The sequence below is a fragment of the Calliopsis andreniformis genome, chromosome 2 (genome assembly GCF_051401765.1).
Source record: "Calliopsis andreniformis isolate RMS-2024a chromosome 2, iyCalAndr_principal, whole genome shotgun sequence".
NCBI classification, from domain to species: domain Eukaryota; kingdom Metazoa; phylum Arthropoda; class Insecta; order Hymenoptera; family Andrenidae; genus Calliopsis; species Calliopsis andreniformis.
This window is the reverse complement of record NC_135063.1, coordinates 12,809,954-12,826,503: the sequence shown is the minus strand read 5'-3', so window position 1 is coordinate 12,826,503 and position 16,550 is coordinate 12,809,954. Positions and strand designations below refer to the sequence as shown.

Genomic DNA, 16,550 nt, shown 5'->3' with positions numbered 1-16,550 from the left:
AACTTAACCCTCGAAAAATCGACTATTTAAATCCTACATGGGGTCTAAAATGTCCCTGCGTTTCCTAGGCAAGAGTTAACAATCTTCTTTCTCATTCTTTCGAGATACTCTGCTGATGGGATCTGCGTCAGCAATACTTTATTCTACTTAACAGCGGTGATTTTGGAAAACATTTTCAAGGAATCTTTCTCTATGCTATGGAGATCTGTCTATGGAAATTGGAATCGTTATTTAGCGTTCACACTGTAGGCGAACAACGAGAACGTGTGCAAAGAGCTACACACCGCGGATCCGCAATCCTGGCGACTTAGCGTGTGTCCGAGGATTCTTACTTGTGCGAGAAGAAGCGTGCTCTCGTATTACGGTTCGCTCGGTACTACAGTTACGTTAATACCCGTGATGGCGACATGTCGTGCAGAAAGAAAAAACGCTAAAAAGAAGAGGAAACGGATAGAGAAGCAGGAGCAACAGGGCAGAATAGACGAGGAGACGCGAGAAGGAATATGACAGACGGAAACTCTAACCGATTATTACATTATGCACTCTACTATCGAAGAACAAACTTCCTGCGCTCGGTCAATGTGCCTTAGTTAATTAGCGAACGAACGATCGTTTGCTATCCGCTGTTTGCTATCGACTCGCGTGCACCATTAAGACGTGCCACGCGTGGAAAGATGTCGGGAAAAGAGAGAACAGAGGGGGATGACGTTTCAGAGAGGCATAAAAGAGAACGTAATTTCGCGGGGAACAAAAGAAAGTAAGACGCGGCTTAAAAATTTATCGCCGACTTAAGAAGGAGCGGAAGATCTTCAGGGGCGCGGTTTTGAATTTACGGCGAGTGAATCACGTCGGATGTTACGGGGTTCCCACAACCCGTGAGAAGCGTGCGTTTCCTCTTCGTGTTGCAGATTAGTGCAAGTTCACCGCGAAACAACTTTAAGGAACTCCATGTCGGTACTCCATAAAATTTTGTTGTTTAACGACAGGCCGAGAAGGAAGACTGGAATTACATATCTGTGCTTTTAATTTGCGCGTAGATGTATTCTGAGAAGTCCGTATCTAATATACCCTGGATTAAAGATTTATTTTCCCGCTCGTTGCTGCGCAAGCAGGTTTGAAGCGGCGAAGGTGCAGAACTGTTAGCAGCGGGAAGTCACGTTACCGGAAATCTCGTTCGATGTAACGTTAGATGCTCGTGGCCGGAAATGAAAATCTTTGAATTGTTTCTTCGGTGATGATTTCAAGCGAAAAATGCCAGTTTACGGCATAGGTAATTGGAATGAGTATCAAGTGTTTCGAAATCAAATAACGTTGTATACATATAGTCTGGCCTGCTTTTGAATCGTATATTTGCGGAAGTATTTAAATGACCATCGATCGATTTTTCTGGTCTCGGATGACGGCACGGAAATTGTTGTGAATTTCTCGCATGAGCAAACACCTTAATTGCCTCATATCCTCTGATTGTGTTTGGTTTTTGGAAACTCTTGACGATCGCTGATATATCTACGTTTTCAATATCCGCCATGCTTGGGGAAGTAATAATATAACGAAGATTTCGTGCGAAATTTTATGACCCCTAGAAGCTGATAAAATCGATAAACAAGATAATCGATACAGATAAGACGTTAACTGCTGATTACTGACTCAGAAGATGCAGAAAATAATCTTTAACTGGGAAACGGTAGTTCTTTAAGTGTTTGCTCGCTGCAGTAACGTCTTCAGTTGTCAGTTTTCTTCTGTCAATAGTCGTTTGCATTAATAAGAAACAGTTTAACGGCCCTGTAGAGAGGAACGTAAGTCGTTAAAGTTATATTTAAACCATAGAATGACACATACCAGATTTTTTGGAATCACGAAAAAAATTCATGGACAATAATCCTTTGTTTTTATATTATTTGCGTATCGAAAGCAAGCAAATCAGTTTCGTTTACGCAACAGAAAATTGCTTTTTACTCCAATTGGGAGGCGGCGAGAGTGTACAATAACCGACTCGTTGATTGATCCCAGTTGAAACGAGGCAGAAACTCGATAAAAGGAGAGCTGCTCGAAACGAGCTCGTTGATGACTCGCAAGAAGAGCGGACCATTCCTACGTCGCAGAACCACTGCTGTCCGCGAATAGCGGGTCATGCAAATTTATCAATTTAGTGCCCCGATGCGTCGAACTAGATTGCCCTGTTGTCGCAATCGCGACGCAAGAGCCACCAGTAATTGTTCCTATACTTTCTATTGCGTACAGCCAACGATTCGACAAAATCGATCCATAGGATTAAACTGTGAACAACAGGCAGACGCTCGGAACACGCAAAACTGGAATTATAAAGAGACGAGACGGCAGAACGCACTTTTCAGAGGATCTGCTCGCCACAGAGTTGATTCTGCAGTTTCTGCATCTCCCTGAATCTCAAGAGAGGAGAGCTTATTTAGACAGACGGTCGAAGGTGGTTTTTTCAAGACGACCGCGTCGGCTCCGAGGAAGGTTCTATTCGATGTCGACATTCGTCTGTCGGCGCACCCGCGGTGTTCTAGGAGTCATTGCCCTCCTCGTTCTATCCGGAGGTTCTCACGCGTTTCCATGCACCCGCCGTTTGTTCGTGTTTGTCGTGTCACCTGTCTGCGAAAACAGGTGCCTATTCAACCAGCGAGATCGCTTCCTCCCGCTCGTCCCGTCTGCCACGCCTGCTGACGCATTGCCCATTGAAAAAGAGCGACTCGACCTCGCTCTCGGCCAGGGTTCAACGCAGAACGCGCAGGGAGCATCTCGACTAATGGGCTTTTTAGAATAGCCTCGCGGCTAAGTCTATACCGCGATCCGCACATTTTCTAATCCTCTCCTTCCCTTGTTCCTAGTCGAGATTCCCTGCTGTTGGGCGTTAAGATACCTCCTAATAGTTTAAACGAAGTAGGTCTCGCGACGGGATCGTAAGCGACACTTTAACACGAACCATTGCATTTGTGTTGCAGGTTATCCAAATGCTAGCCCAGCACGGGAGTCTTTTAAAAAGCACCGTCTCAAGAGCTCCTTCTTGCTACCGGCGTAAGTATCCAGACAACGAGAAATGGCAGTCGGTTCTTTCGTTTTTCGTCCCGAATTCTCGAACAGCTTTCATCGAGACATTCTGGATCACAGTGTTTACCTACAATCCTCGTTCGCGTAATTTGATCCACTCGAGATATTGATTTTGGCAAAAACCACTGCCCGATGCGTTCTCCTATAATGCAAACGCAACCCTGGGACGAATTTAACCGCGTGGAAATAATATCGTAAACATGCTCCTCGAAGTATGCCTAATTGCGTCCTTTCCTGCGACAATCAGCCCTCGATCCTTTGCAATTGAAATCTCGTTTGTTTCGTATGCATTTAGTATCTAAAATTAAGCTTCATTATGAGGATGAGAAATTGGATATGTTGAAAATACTGAAGCAATCTGTCCCCTTAACTGTGAGGCATTGTTATACGAAGGGAAAAGCGTCGAGTGGATGTTGCTTAAAGCTAGGGGAAGCGAAAGACCTCGCGCGAGCGTTTAAATGTGATGTACGCGAGTTGAAGTCATGAAAAATGGCGACGCTTAAACTTTAAACTGTGTCTGCACTGAAGCAACAGCGAGGAATGTTTTCTCGACTCTTGTTGCACCTTTCAAGATGTTTCCAAGGAGTACTGACTTATAGAAACATTTTGTCTACACTGAAGTATCATAACTCGAAGAATGAATATTGCCTCTCTGAATAGAAACTGGCGACACGCGGCGACATTTGCTGCTGGCAGCAGAAACACGCAGAAACTAGAACTAGAAAAACATTCGGCAACAAGCGTCGACTTTTCAGGCTACATGAAACAGCAACAAAAAGTTCCTTCTTGTTGCTTCAGTGTAGACAGTGGTGGACTGTGTCCAAAAATATTGGTCGTCAGAAAATAAAGAGCATCCACCCACAACTGTAAGGCTACCACTTATAGTACTCGATAACAGTACTAGAATTTCTATTATATTTTCAAGCCACTGAAAGGTCATTGACATTTTTAACACATTGTCTAATGCCTAAGCAAGCTGACACCTTGGTCAGTCCTCCACTTGATATAGACATAGCTTAAGGTATGTGGCGAACTGTATCGGTCGCGGAATGCGCAAAGCCCTCTCGAGAGTGCATCGGGAAAGCTCGAGCGAAGATTGAAAAGGAGCTGGGGCGAAATTCACGAGCTGCACGTGGCTCTCGCGAACGAAGTGCGCTCTGGATCTGATACAAACGTAAAAGCGTCTACAGGCGCGCGAAAACGCATTTTTGGTAGAGCACAGTAGAACAGGCTTAAGTATAAGCGTCCGAGGCCGCCATTCCTCTAACCTTTGGGTCGGTTTTGCGTCGCGTCTCGCACGACGCTCTCTCGGCCAGTTGCAGTCAGGCCGTTCTCCCGACGAGCGTGCCAGCCTTTCTTCCGCGTTCGATTCTTCCTCTTCTGTCGAGCCCGCCTTTTTTCCTTCCCTCGCCCACGCTCGAAGGGCGCCAAGGTGCACGAATTACGCGCGCCTCGAGACGTAACTCGGAAGGGAAATTCGATCGACGTCAGATGGAAAGCGATCGCTCGACCATTGAATTTTCTCGTGCCCGATGTTAACGGAAACCGAGGAGCAGTTTATAGTGTCGACGAGCGAAAAAGAAGAAGCCGAGGAGCTGAACTGGCGAGAGATACAGTCGGTGAGTCTCGATATCCGTCCTGGTCTTCTCGAACCGCCGCAGAACTCTGGTGTCTTTGTAGCTGCATCCTTTGAGCGCGAACGCGATCTACTGTGGTCAGGCATGATCCAACGTCTTGAATTCCCGTCACGGTTCTCGGGATACTTTGTTTCTTCCTTCTTCCCTCGAACTGCATCTTTCCCTCTAGTGTACACGGTGTATTGCCAGAAATTCAATGGTCGAGAGGCGACTTGAACTCGCTCCAACTTCTTAACGTTCTTGCCTCGAACCTGTGGCGCATCAAAGAACATTCAATCTCCTCGCGGACTTCTTTTCGTGTGATTCGATGTTGATGGAATTTCGATTGACATCGGGGACCGTGTTCTCGAGAGATTGTCTTCGTATTTTCGTATTGTTCGATCGGTTACGAGAAAGAAAACGTTTCGCAGAGACCGGTGAAGCGTTAACAGATATTAACTCACGGCGCTTGGTGTAATTAGTTCCAATTGATGGTTCAAGAGCGACCTCCTTACTGCTCGGTTCGAATCGAGAGCGAAGACCGGATGAACAAAAGTATAGACTCCGACCGACTCGAAGCGCCATCGATTTCACCGCGTCGCGTCGCATCTCGTCGAGCACTGTCACGTGCTTTACATAGGAGCGACGGTGTCAGAGATCTTGGGGGAAAAAGTTAGCCCCTTCGCATAATTTAATTCTACCCCTTCCGCTTTGAGAATACCTTCGTTGCCGATCACGCACCATCGCGTGATGGATCTATATTAAGTTAACGGGAAGCTGTACGGCTGGCAGTTTAAAGTACTCTGACGTTTCGGATCAGCAGTGAAGGTAATAAAATTGCAAAAGAAAATTGTCTATAAAATAGCAGCCACAGTTATACTGGTTTCACAGGGTAAAATTAGTGTTCGAACATTATCGCCACGATTTCTGGCATCCCGGTTATCGTGCGTTGGCGTCGCGCTGAGCCTCGACGATCCTGTTTATTCCACACTTCCGGCGCGAGAATCAGTTCACTTTCTTTTTTTCTCTGCCTGTGCAGGTGAACGGAGGAAAGAAGACGATGCTGTCGTACATGTTGCCGACGGAAGACAAGCCGCCACCGGGAGACTCGAATCAGGCGAGCAACTATCGCGCTAGTAAGTCGCAGAGGAGTCCGAGGGAACGTCCTCCTCTGACGTCCGCCTCAAAGCACACAGTCGCCGTTTCCTCGAAGAGTCGCGCCGACGCGAGCAGAACAATGATCGTTCCTACGAAAATCGAGGAGCACGGTGACCACCAGCATCCCCGACAGCAGCAGGACCATCACCACCATCATGGCCTGCTGCCGAGCGAGAGCTCCAAGCCCAACGGCACTGTCGTCAAAAAGTCGACGCTGCACACGTCCAAGGTCACCAAGGACGACAGCTTGTACAGCATTAACAGCGAGGCCAGCACGGTCGGGAGCGACCGGAAGAACAAGATCTTCAACGGGGCGAAGCACACTAGTCTAAAGAGGTGAGGAGAAACAGAGCGACGATTATTACAGGGAGACTAGAGAACAGTTGTGGCAGGCAGGGGTCGAGGGGAAAGAGTTCAGGGGTCATTCGAGACCACCTTTCTAATTCGGTTCGCTGGGTCTTTAACCTTCTTCCGTATCAAACTCGCAGCATCGATTAACTCTCTCTCGGAGCTATCGCTATTTCTAGTCATTTTCGATCGTCGCGTGTTTTCTTGACCCTGAGTTATCAGTATGGATCGCTGCTTTGCTTTATCGTCGACTATAGATCCTTACAATAGATATACCGAGACGACAGATCATCGATTCGCCTTTGATTCTTCTTCTAATCGCGATACGAGTTATTTGAGCGTATGTTGTACGTTTTATCGTGAAAGAAAAAGTCTATTCCGCGTGTTGTAGGTACGAATGTTTGACGTAAAATGCACCTGGCAGAGGTACGAAGCGGTCGCGCGAAAGCACGCGGAACGGAGTCGTTCACTGTCAAGGTGGCACGTTTGGAAGCGTTACTGGGGGTTAAAATTATCCGCTGCTTCGAAAAACAGCGCGGTATCGTACGTCACCGTGTCTTTTTTTACTTCCTACTCGAGTGACACTTCTCCTTTGACGTTGACTTCAGTTTCGATCAACGATCAAAGCATCACTGACGCGTTGTCCTCGGAACCCGTCGCAATAAGTTTGAGACAGTGATTCATACGTTAGTGCGTCTCGAGTTCGCGAAAATCAACACGATCGAAGAACCCATGCTATGGAAGATATACCATACTGGCTGCGAGCTATCTTTTGCGGCACGTCCCACTGAAACTCCCATGACATTTACATGTTGGGTAGGTCACGGTCATGCAACGATCTTACGGATCGTTGTCGAACGAAGCTTAACATACGACCAGTCTTCGACTCCAGATATATTATACATGTCGAAATGCATCGTCGACTGCATTTATGCAAATCGTTGCTTTAGCTTACTGAGTGCGTTACTAGGTACATTTCAGTTTAAATTTCTGAAACTTAATACTGTGAATTTTGAAAATTAAAATTTTTGAGATTTGAAAATTTGAAATTTGAAATTTAAAAATTTGAAAATTTGAAATTTGAAATTTGAAAATTCGAAATTTGAAATTTAAAAATTTGAAAATTTGAAAATTTGAATTTCTGAAATTTCTAATATCAGAGAATTTTCACAAATTTGTCTGTCGATTCGTTACCCTCCTGAGCACAGTTTTCTTGAGCAGTTGTTCCACTACGCGGCAGCACTGTTCAGTGAATCACTCCAGCTGGGATCAGAACCCTGTTTTAATAAAAAGTACAGAAGAAACTCAAACGTCCTAGATGAATCATTACAGTTTGTTATATCTTACAACATTAGAAGCTTCCTTCATCAATTTCTTCTAAACGACACTTTCGAATAGTGCTCTGGCCTACGCCGCGCAACATATAACATGGACATACTCGTATCAGAGATAGACATACTTTTAATCTCGGCTGTGCTTGATCGCCGTAACCCGATAACTCGATCACAGGATTTCAATTTTGATATCGGACCGCCCGCTATTGCGGTTACCGAGTGTCCGACTCGCTTGCTCCGAGAGCTGTCACGCGATAGGAAATTGAGGTTTACGGCAACTATTTTTTCCGGCTTTCCACGCGGGTGACAACCATTTTTACGCCGACAGCTGTCTCTTTGCCGCATCGAATCCACTTATATGTGTATTTATTAGTATTATAACCGTTAAATTGAATCCACGCGGCGTTACACTTACAGAAAAGTAATATAATGTTTTCGGCAGTGGAATGCCTCTACACAAGTGCTATTAGATTTTTAATAGACGTTTCTTTACATTCCAGAGTTTCCTTTGGCTCGAGCAAAGGATCGATGGTAGAAACTCTGGTATACGAGACACCTGTGCAAGAGGAGCCAGAAATCAGTCGTTTCATGGATCACAATGGACGCTTACCTCCCCTAATTACATCTGTACCTGATACCGAGTAAGTAAACTGATTTTCATCGCCCCCTACTCGAGTGCATGTCGTGCATGTCACAATTTGTTACGCGTCATCTGCTGCGCTATGTAGATACCGATATAACGTTTCTAATCATTCCGTGTATTTAACTGTGCGATCAGATGTTAAAGCTAACGCGTTACGATTATTGCTGATTAGATCATTTCAGTGTTCAGCATAGAAGATAGGGAAGGAATATGTTTTTTTATTAGAACTTCTTTTTTTTTAATTTAAAATCGTAATCCTCAAAGTCATAGTTTAGTACTCGAAGCATCGTCCCACACATGCTTGCTGTCTCTCTAATAGACTTCTATTTATCACCCAGTGCAATCATTATCACGTTTAATCCGCTTAAACGACCCTGCTCATGCATGGAATACTTAATACCCGTGTTTTCGACAGCTTCAATGTCAGGTGCAAGCTCAGGTTTCGGTTAATGCGAAAATTACGACGTTTATTTTTTTTTTCCCTTTCGTATCACGCTGCTGAAAATCCTCAATTTCAAGATAAAAGTAGCACGTTGACATAAAAGGTAGCCAGATTGACATCACTCTCGAGAAGGTTTAAAGCACATACGTTTCTTCAGCTTCAAGATAAGGCATGATGTCATCCAAGAAATTTACACATCCATGAATATGAATGTACATATGTACATAGTACAAATACCTCGCGATACGTTCAACCATTTTGCATACACATATTCTTATAAGCAGCTTCCAAAAAAAAATAAGATTTACTCAGCTCTTAATGTACATATACTAATTCTATTTTACATATTTTAAGAAATATATTACTTTTAAATAAAAAAAGATACCGATGAGGTTAACAGGTGAACATTGAAAGACCAAGATAGAATACAATCAAACGAGTCTTTTGGAAGCACGGAACAAAATATGTAGCGAGAGCAAGCATTTACAGTGAAAAGTTTTTTCTGAAATCTATGGTTATATCTAAAGCAAAATGATCTATGTCATATCCATTTAAAGTCTTCAACTTGAATACACTGTCTCATGGACTTCTGTTTTCTCGAAACCTTATTTTCCCTAGGAAAAATTCCTCCACTGTTTTCTACAAATTCAATTTTCTTCTTACAAATATAACCTCTATATTCTAGATCTTTATTAAGCCCTGACCTCAAACTTTCGAAAAACGTGATACACATCGTTTCATCTCACAACCACAGAGATCAGTGGGTCTCTAGACAAATGGGGCACCATGAAAAGAAGCTGTATGGTACAGTATGGTAGACGGAAGTTTCGCAAAGTCGATGAGAGAGGGCAGCAGCGTCGCGGATTAGTCTAGCGCGTCCTCAGTCCTGGCCTGTTCAGTGTAGAACGCGACCAGGTGGAGCCAAGGGTGGCCCATAAACGCAGGCGTGGTGCCGAGGATTTACGATCGATTCCGCGACTTGTGCGACGAGGTTCACAGGAGGGACGAAGTTTAGTTCGTGTCGTGCTCGGGTATCGGTCAACAGCCTCGCCTCGCGTTTTCGCGAGTGCTGTTCTATCGCGTCTAAAGTGTGATCGCTGATTCGAACTCGATCGAAGTTTAGGGACACAGGACCTTGCATGCCAGGAGTAGCCACGGGAGCATCTCGTCTTCGTTCCCGAGTCGCAGCCCTGGGAAGCTGACGGACTCTCATTCATCAGGTACTTCCTATTCCTTCAACCAGTCGTCTAGACGGTAGATAGCATCAACAGTCGAACGATTTCGCTTCCAATCGAAGTTGCAACGAAGAGTAGAGACTCGGAGCGAATCGAGTCGACTCGAACGCTTTCCTCTCGACGTTCCTTCGTTCGAACTATTTTAAGCGCGCTACGATAGGAGATTAGCAGCGTGCGTTATCAATCGTGTGCCTCTGCGTAGCCTGTATGCTTAGGCCTGGCGAATTACGAGCTGTGCGCGTCGCGTGTATCGTGCAGCCGGTAAATCGATCTGTTTGTCGAAAGGCTCGTAAACGGTGGAGAAGTAGCGTGATGTATCGTAGAAGGTGGAAATGTGTCGCAGTTTACCCGGGCGGGAGAGTAAATGCAAAAGAGACCGAGTACTCTCGCTGGCCAGTTACCATGGCAACGAGCCATCTTGACACACTACCGACCCTTTCTTTCGAACCTTTGAATTCGCCTTTTGTTAACTCGCCACCTACACTTCTCGAGCAGGTAACGCGGCTCGTTTTCGCGTTAACCGACTGCTTCTGTTTTTGCACTTGCTTCGCAACGAACTTAATCTTCTAACGCTCCAACCTCTCAGCTTGCTAATACTAATGCTTTAAAAACGTTTATGGAGCAGACGTGATGGTAGAAAGTGGATGAAAATGAGTAGACTTGCTGTTTGTACTCTGAAAAGTTGGGGATATAAATGAGAGGGCGCCGAAACGGGAAGTTGCTTGTTAACCTCTTCGTCTACAATTTTCTTTCGTAATGTTATCGCTAGACTGGATTTTTATGGAATTTCATGTTTTTGTAAGCACAGTTTTAGATGAGAGGTTGTTTCGTGTCTGAAATACTATCATTTACACCTTCGTTTTCGTACTTTCTGTATTTTTGAACATTATATGCATTCTGTAATTTTGTACACGTTTCAAATTTCTATAAATGCATAGAAATTTGCAGTCTAGTTATCATCATCGCTGCCGATCTGAGACGATAGACTATCCCAAACTGCCAACCACAGAGCTCTTGTTAATTGAACATAGATTCATCACGCGATGGTGCGTGACCGGTTATTTGCGAAGAAGCTTCATCACGCGCTGACGCGTGATCGGCAGCGAGAGCATTATAAAAAGTGCAAGAATCAAAGAACGTGAAGAGGTTAAAAAATATTCTTAAAGTCGTTAAATCTGGTAAATCAATGTGGTTGCATAACTCAGAAGCTCGAACTGTGCAAACTGAAATATTTTTTAGACTTATCACCGGTTAGAATGAAATTGACTCGCTAACTTAACATGTTATCGTTTCTCGACTGATTATGTATCGCCATTTCTCCGATAGTGCTCGTAAACCTATCGAGAACTAACAGTATAATAAATAATGTAACGTTTGCTAAATCGCTTGCATTTTTTCCACAAGTTCCATAATTTTTTTTACCGCGAGCCTACACAGAAAGAATAAAAACTGAGTAAATATCGCGACTGAACATTCCTTCGCGCGTTTATCCCGCTCTCTTTCATAACAATATAAATTTAAGCGCGATATCGACGCTCGATGATAGTCATGCAACAGCAGCGTGTGTGACACATACATCTGCGTAGAATACCCAACGTATCTCATCGCGCAATGTTCTTTTTACGTGCCAATTGACGCTCATTTTTTCAAAACTGAATGATCCTATTTCATTTCCCAAATATTGATTGTCGATAAAAATTTCATCAACGTAAATTCATAATTCTGATGTTAAAACGAAACATTCGTAAGCATCACGCACGTTCGTTCGGTTGTCGCGTCGTTTCCTCGAAAATTGGGCAGAAAATGCGCGGTCAGAGGGGAACAGGGTCAGTTTCCAGTAATAAATTCCTTCCAGTTATAAGCGCAAATTGAAACGGCGGTGAGACGCTTGTGTGGGTGTTGGCGTCGCAGTTCGAGCACTCGTGGCGATTCCATTTGACTTTTCCCGCACCCGTCGTCGCGGCACGACCGATCGGATACGCTATATCGTTACATAAATTCCGACGAACGTAAGGAGTTAAAAATACATCGGAGCAGAAACCGAACAGGCCTGCCGCTCCAAAATGGAAAGCATCGAACAGTGGCGAGAACGTTTTTGCAGTCCGATCGAGCAACAGTATTTATACAGGAAGCTAATCGTCCTCGATACGCCTCTTTCCTACAATATTATAAGCGATGCTCGACTTTCTAATTCCTGGTACAATTCGAAATCCCTTCTCCAGTGAGAAAATACCGAATGCCGCAGAATTTCTTGTGCGCTCTCTTTTTCTGCGACGCTAAAACTCAGTGGCCACGCAAAAGCAAAGCTTCTACGCAGAGACATACAACACTAAGTATATAGAAATTCTCTGATCTTAGTTTTGACTACATACCTCGTCACAGACAATCGTACAAGGTTTAAAACTTTAGAAACACCAAAGGCAGTAGTATTTAGTATCAATTAGTACGAATAAAGAAGAGTATTTCATACATTCCTAATGATCTGAAAGTCTCCAAGTGCTTATGCTGAGTAGAGTCTAGGTACAAAGTGAATTCAATGAAACAAGCAGAGCTCTGTAATCATTCTAAAGTAGATTCTCCTTATTCACTGACCGTTCTCACACAGCGAAGGCAGAAAGCTCGACCTCGTGGGGTTACAGACGCAATGGCGCCCACGTACTCTCGCCGCCCGTCCGCCCTCTACTCGAATGATCGATGCCAATACTCTCGAGTATCTCTTCGGCGTAGCGAAAGACGAATCTGTCTACGCGAAACTGGGTTAACATTTCGTTAAACATTCTTCTGCGTCCGCCGCCACGCACGGTGGCCATTGTTAGGCCTTTCGCCGTCTTTTCACCTCGTATTAGCGTTTCCAGCGTGGATGGAAAGAACGCGGAGATTATTGTTCCCCGCGGCGAACAAAACGTTGAAACGACTACCGATGAAAGCGTTCTGGGGTGGCGTGCCGTGAATGGCACGCGGGTAACAGCTATTAGCAGGCTCGGTGATTCGTAGAAAAGAGAGCATTTGCTGGTCCGCGGGGAGCACGAGAGGGGGAACGATTCGGAATGTCGACGCGACACGGGATGATATCACGGGCTCAAGGTCTAAACTTTAAATCGCATATACAGGAGGTGTTTAACTGGCTGGTGACGTCAGACCCGCGTGCTACTGTGGACGTGGGTGTTGTAGGGAGAAATATGACGCAGCAGGGAAAAGAAGCGTCGCTTGTGGAGTAAACAAAAAAGTGATAGGAGATGAAATATCAGAAATCGATCTTTGCTTGCTGTTCACTTTTGTCTCTTTTCTGAATGGAGAAGCTTAAATACAAATGAAGAGCGAAAATAATAAGGGAAACAAGTTACTAGCCTATATACATGAGACGTTGACAAGGGTGTGTGAGAGAGAGAGAGAGGAAAAGAGTAAAGAAAAGTATTTCGCCCTGGGCCTGCTAGTGGACTCATCAGTAAGGCTACCTAGCAGATCCTGTCTTAGACGCAGGGCTGGTCAGGTCAGAAAGTTGTATTTGTAGGAGAGAATAGTTAGATGACTACTTTCAAGAAAATGGAAAATAGGAGAAAGTACCTTCAATAGCGAAGTATCTTGTGGAGGAGTTGCCACCATATATAAAATTTTTTTTTTAATGGCTCAGACTTTTTGATTTCCACTCTCCAAATCTCGTGGACTGTAAAGTAGCTTATCGAGGATAATCCTTCATTTGCCCTAGCGAATATCTTCTCTCAAGCTTTCGAAGGTTGGATTATGGATTTATGGACACTCTTTTCATGCATGCACATACGTATGCGTACATGCTATCGCTTTTGGTGTATCTCGTTTCCTCCACTTGCGTACCCGTGCATGGCGAAACGATTTCTCTGACTGAGCGCGCGTAACATTCGTACATTATCGTCGTAAGATCGATTTCTTCGTAACCGGCTGCATCGGCATAAAAAGTCGCGTGACCGTGGCACAGTGAAACCGGTTTCGAGACAGACCTCGGCTTCGTTTCTATGTCCTTTCGGTTTCTTTCGTTTTCATTGCGCGAATCTCCCCTCGCGTGCCCCCTTTTTACGTCTTCTCTAGAGCAAGGGTCGAAATCACCCCTATCGATCGCGCGAGGGGATGTCTCCATGCTATTGCGTCTGTTTCTCGCGTTGCAGTGTTTCATTAGGGAATATTCACAGGTTCGAGAAAGCTAGAAAGCTCTTTTCAGAGGTTCGAATTTGTTTCAGGGCTGTTTGAAATTGAATCGCGTCGCAGAGTACTCTTGATGCGAGGTTTAAGTGTTACTTCCAATCAGTGTAGGATATCCTCGTCAGGAGACAGTTAATTTGCTCGACCTTTCCCTATCGCATAAAAGAGGGTGTGTTGCTCCTCTGTGACCCCGAAGGATATTATACACACGAATGTCAGCTACGTCATTGCCGCTTCACTAATAGAATTGCATGTACCTTTTAAGAGGCAGACTCGTTATTCGATGTTCACGTGCATTGGATGTATGCATAAGTAACTTCACGCTTAGTTAACTGTGCATCGATACGAAATATTAGCACGTCCATTTATACTTGGATACATGTATACAAGGTTTACGTGCATTTACTAAATACCTGATATATATTTACTCGAATCGTTCAGAAAATGGCGCTATTTTTAAAGCACCTGTGTAAAAGTAATTGAAAACGTTTTGAAAAAGATTCAGTACACTAGTTGTAGACCAAGTTTCCGCCGATTAATGCTGCACGTATTCGTTTCTCATTCACCTTTCTCGCCATTACATGCTTCTCGCGATCGAACATTAATCTAAGCGACAATCGTACTTGTCAGAAGTATGTACTTTGCAAACTGTAATTTCTAACGTTTTTTGCCACGCAATTGTTGCCGAAAAATATCGATCCAACAGTTTGTATTGAAACGAGCACAGGCGGCTGTTGAATGGTAAGAGGGTCACCGTTTTCCCCGCAGGGGGTGGGATTCCAAGGGGTGGTAGTCTGTCTCGAGGCAAATTCCTCGCTCCACCGTTCCCGAAGGTCGTTCCGTTGTTTCGCATTCATTGGTTTTTGATCAAAGAGCACGGTTACTTTTAAATACTAGGTTCCACAGTACTCATTCAACGAGACGTATTCAGCTGTTCGCGAGCTTCTCTGTCGAGACTCGCGTGCCTAATGAAAACCTGTAAATCCTTATCGAAACTGATGACACTTTTGCGTTCGGTTATCGAGTATAATCTTCTGAATTGGCAAGTGTCAGCACACTCTCTTTGGCACAGTGCCATTCGTGCAACACGTGAGGCCAGTGGAACAGTTAAAGACTGAGGCAACGTCGCGAAAGTAAAAAGTTCAAGACCTTAGCTCTGTTAACCCGTATTAAGTTAATAACGTTTCAGCCACGACTCCCACGACTGACGTAGCATCTGTTTCTCTTTCTTTTCCAGCGAAGGTAGGGAAATGGTACGCGTGTCGTTGCTAGGACCACAACCTTCACCGACAACGCCCGGCGTATTTCAGGTGCAGCCTATCGCGATATCGAGGACCACTCAGCCGATCGACATGGACACCGTATCAGCGGAACTCCTCACCACGCACACGGAACACACGGCTCCCGCTTATCACACGCAAATCAGGTAACCAAAACCGTGCCCTTTCTACTTTACATATACTTCGTTTCGTTCAATTCACTCTCGTCTTGGCCGCGCTACAATATTCCTTCGCTATCGTCGCTATCGTTCATTTATCGATCTTATCTTTCGCGATTGGAGCGCACACAAATCCGAAGATAGATCGCTAATCTGTATTTGCACAAATGCACAGATAGTCTGCAGGTCGTGGTTATTTGATCTCTAAATATGTTCCTCAGAATTGACCACAGATTTCTTTCGACAGCGTCAAACGATTAGAAGCATCGCGATAGAGAAACTATTAAGGTACGTTCTCACGTGATAATAAAAGTCTTAATCGTGTCATTATTTGGAGCGAATGAGAGCCTCTGTCTTTTTCTTATAATTAGCTCCCTACGTGCTACACCGTCGAGCCCCGTGTTGCTCTTAATGGACCGGAAGTGACGTACCATCGTCCCCTCAAGCTCTCCGCTTTCCTCCGTCTCGTTCCCTCCCAAATGGTATCGCGGTGCTATCAATTCGCTCGCGATTCTTGGCGAGTGTTACGCGTGTGCAATACGTGGCCCTCGGTGCAAAGTAAACTGAGTAACCGTTACGCATTCGCACGTGCCTCCAATGTTACAACGCGATCGTTTCATGAATCATTTCTCCGACCGATTGTTCTCCATCTCACTCCGATTTTGCAACTCCTCGTAGCACGTCTCGCCCAGAATCATAGGAGTTAGACGTAGAAAGGTCGAGGAATTGGTACTGGGAAGAACAGATAGGGTAAGAGACCCTATTACTGCGTCTGAATCCATTACTATACTTGAAATCTATACACAGATTTTGATAAAATCTTTACATAGATTTTATATGAAAAGCACAGTAACAGGTTCAGGCACAGCAATAGAGTCTTTTACCCTAGTAGTCCTACGTATGAAGCAGAGGCTCGTAATAATTAATCCCTCAACGTGGGAGCAGTCTGCTGAAGAGCAAGTCGTGCTGCGTGTAATTTCCAATTGGTGGAAAAGTTGAACCCTCCGTCGAGGTCGTCACTATGTAGTCGGTCTGGGAAAGTATTGGCATATTTGAGTAGTATTGTCGACCTGGGAAAGTATCACACTCGA

General features: G+C 44.7%; 1 protein-coding gene across 3 annotated transcripts in view; it reads left to right on the top strand.

Annotated features, from left to right (window-relative positions):
- LOC143188445 (uncharacterized) overlaps nt 1–16,550 on the top strand; it is a 36,484-nt gene that overhangs the window by 10,495 nt on the left and 9,439 nt on the right. The window contains exons 2-5 of one of the 3 annotated variants that reach the window (XM_076392709.1): nt 2,967–3,039; nt 5,728–6,182; nt 8,029–8,169; nt 15,259–15,447. In XM_076392709.1, the coding sequence (XP_076248824.1) occupies nt 5,749–6,182; nt 8,029–8,169; nt 15,259–15,447 (764 nt within the window). In that variant the 5' untranslated portion in view covers nt 2,967–3,039; nt 5,728–5,748. Of the gene's footprint in view, nt 1–2,966; nt 3,040–4,485; nt 4,692–5,727; nt 6,183–8,028; nt 8,170–15,258; nt 15,448–16,550 lie in introns of those variants that run through there. The other 2 variants (XM_076392708.1, XM_076392710.1) reach the window with 2 other exon arrangements.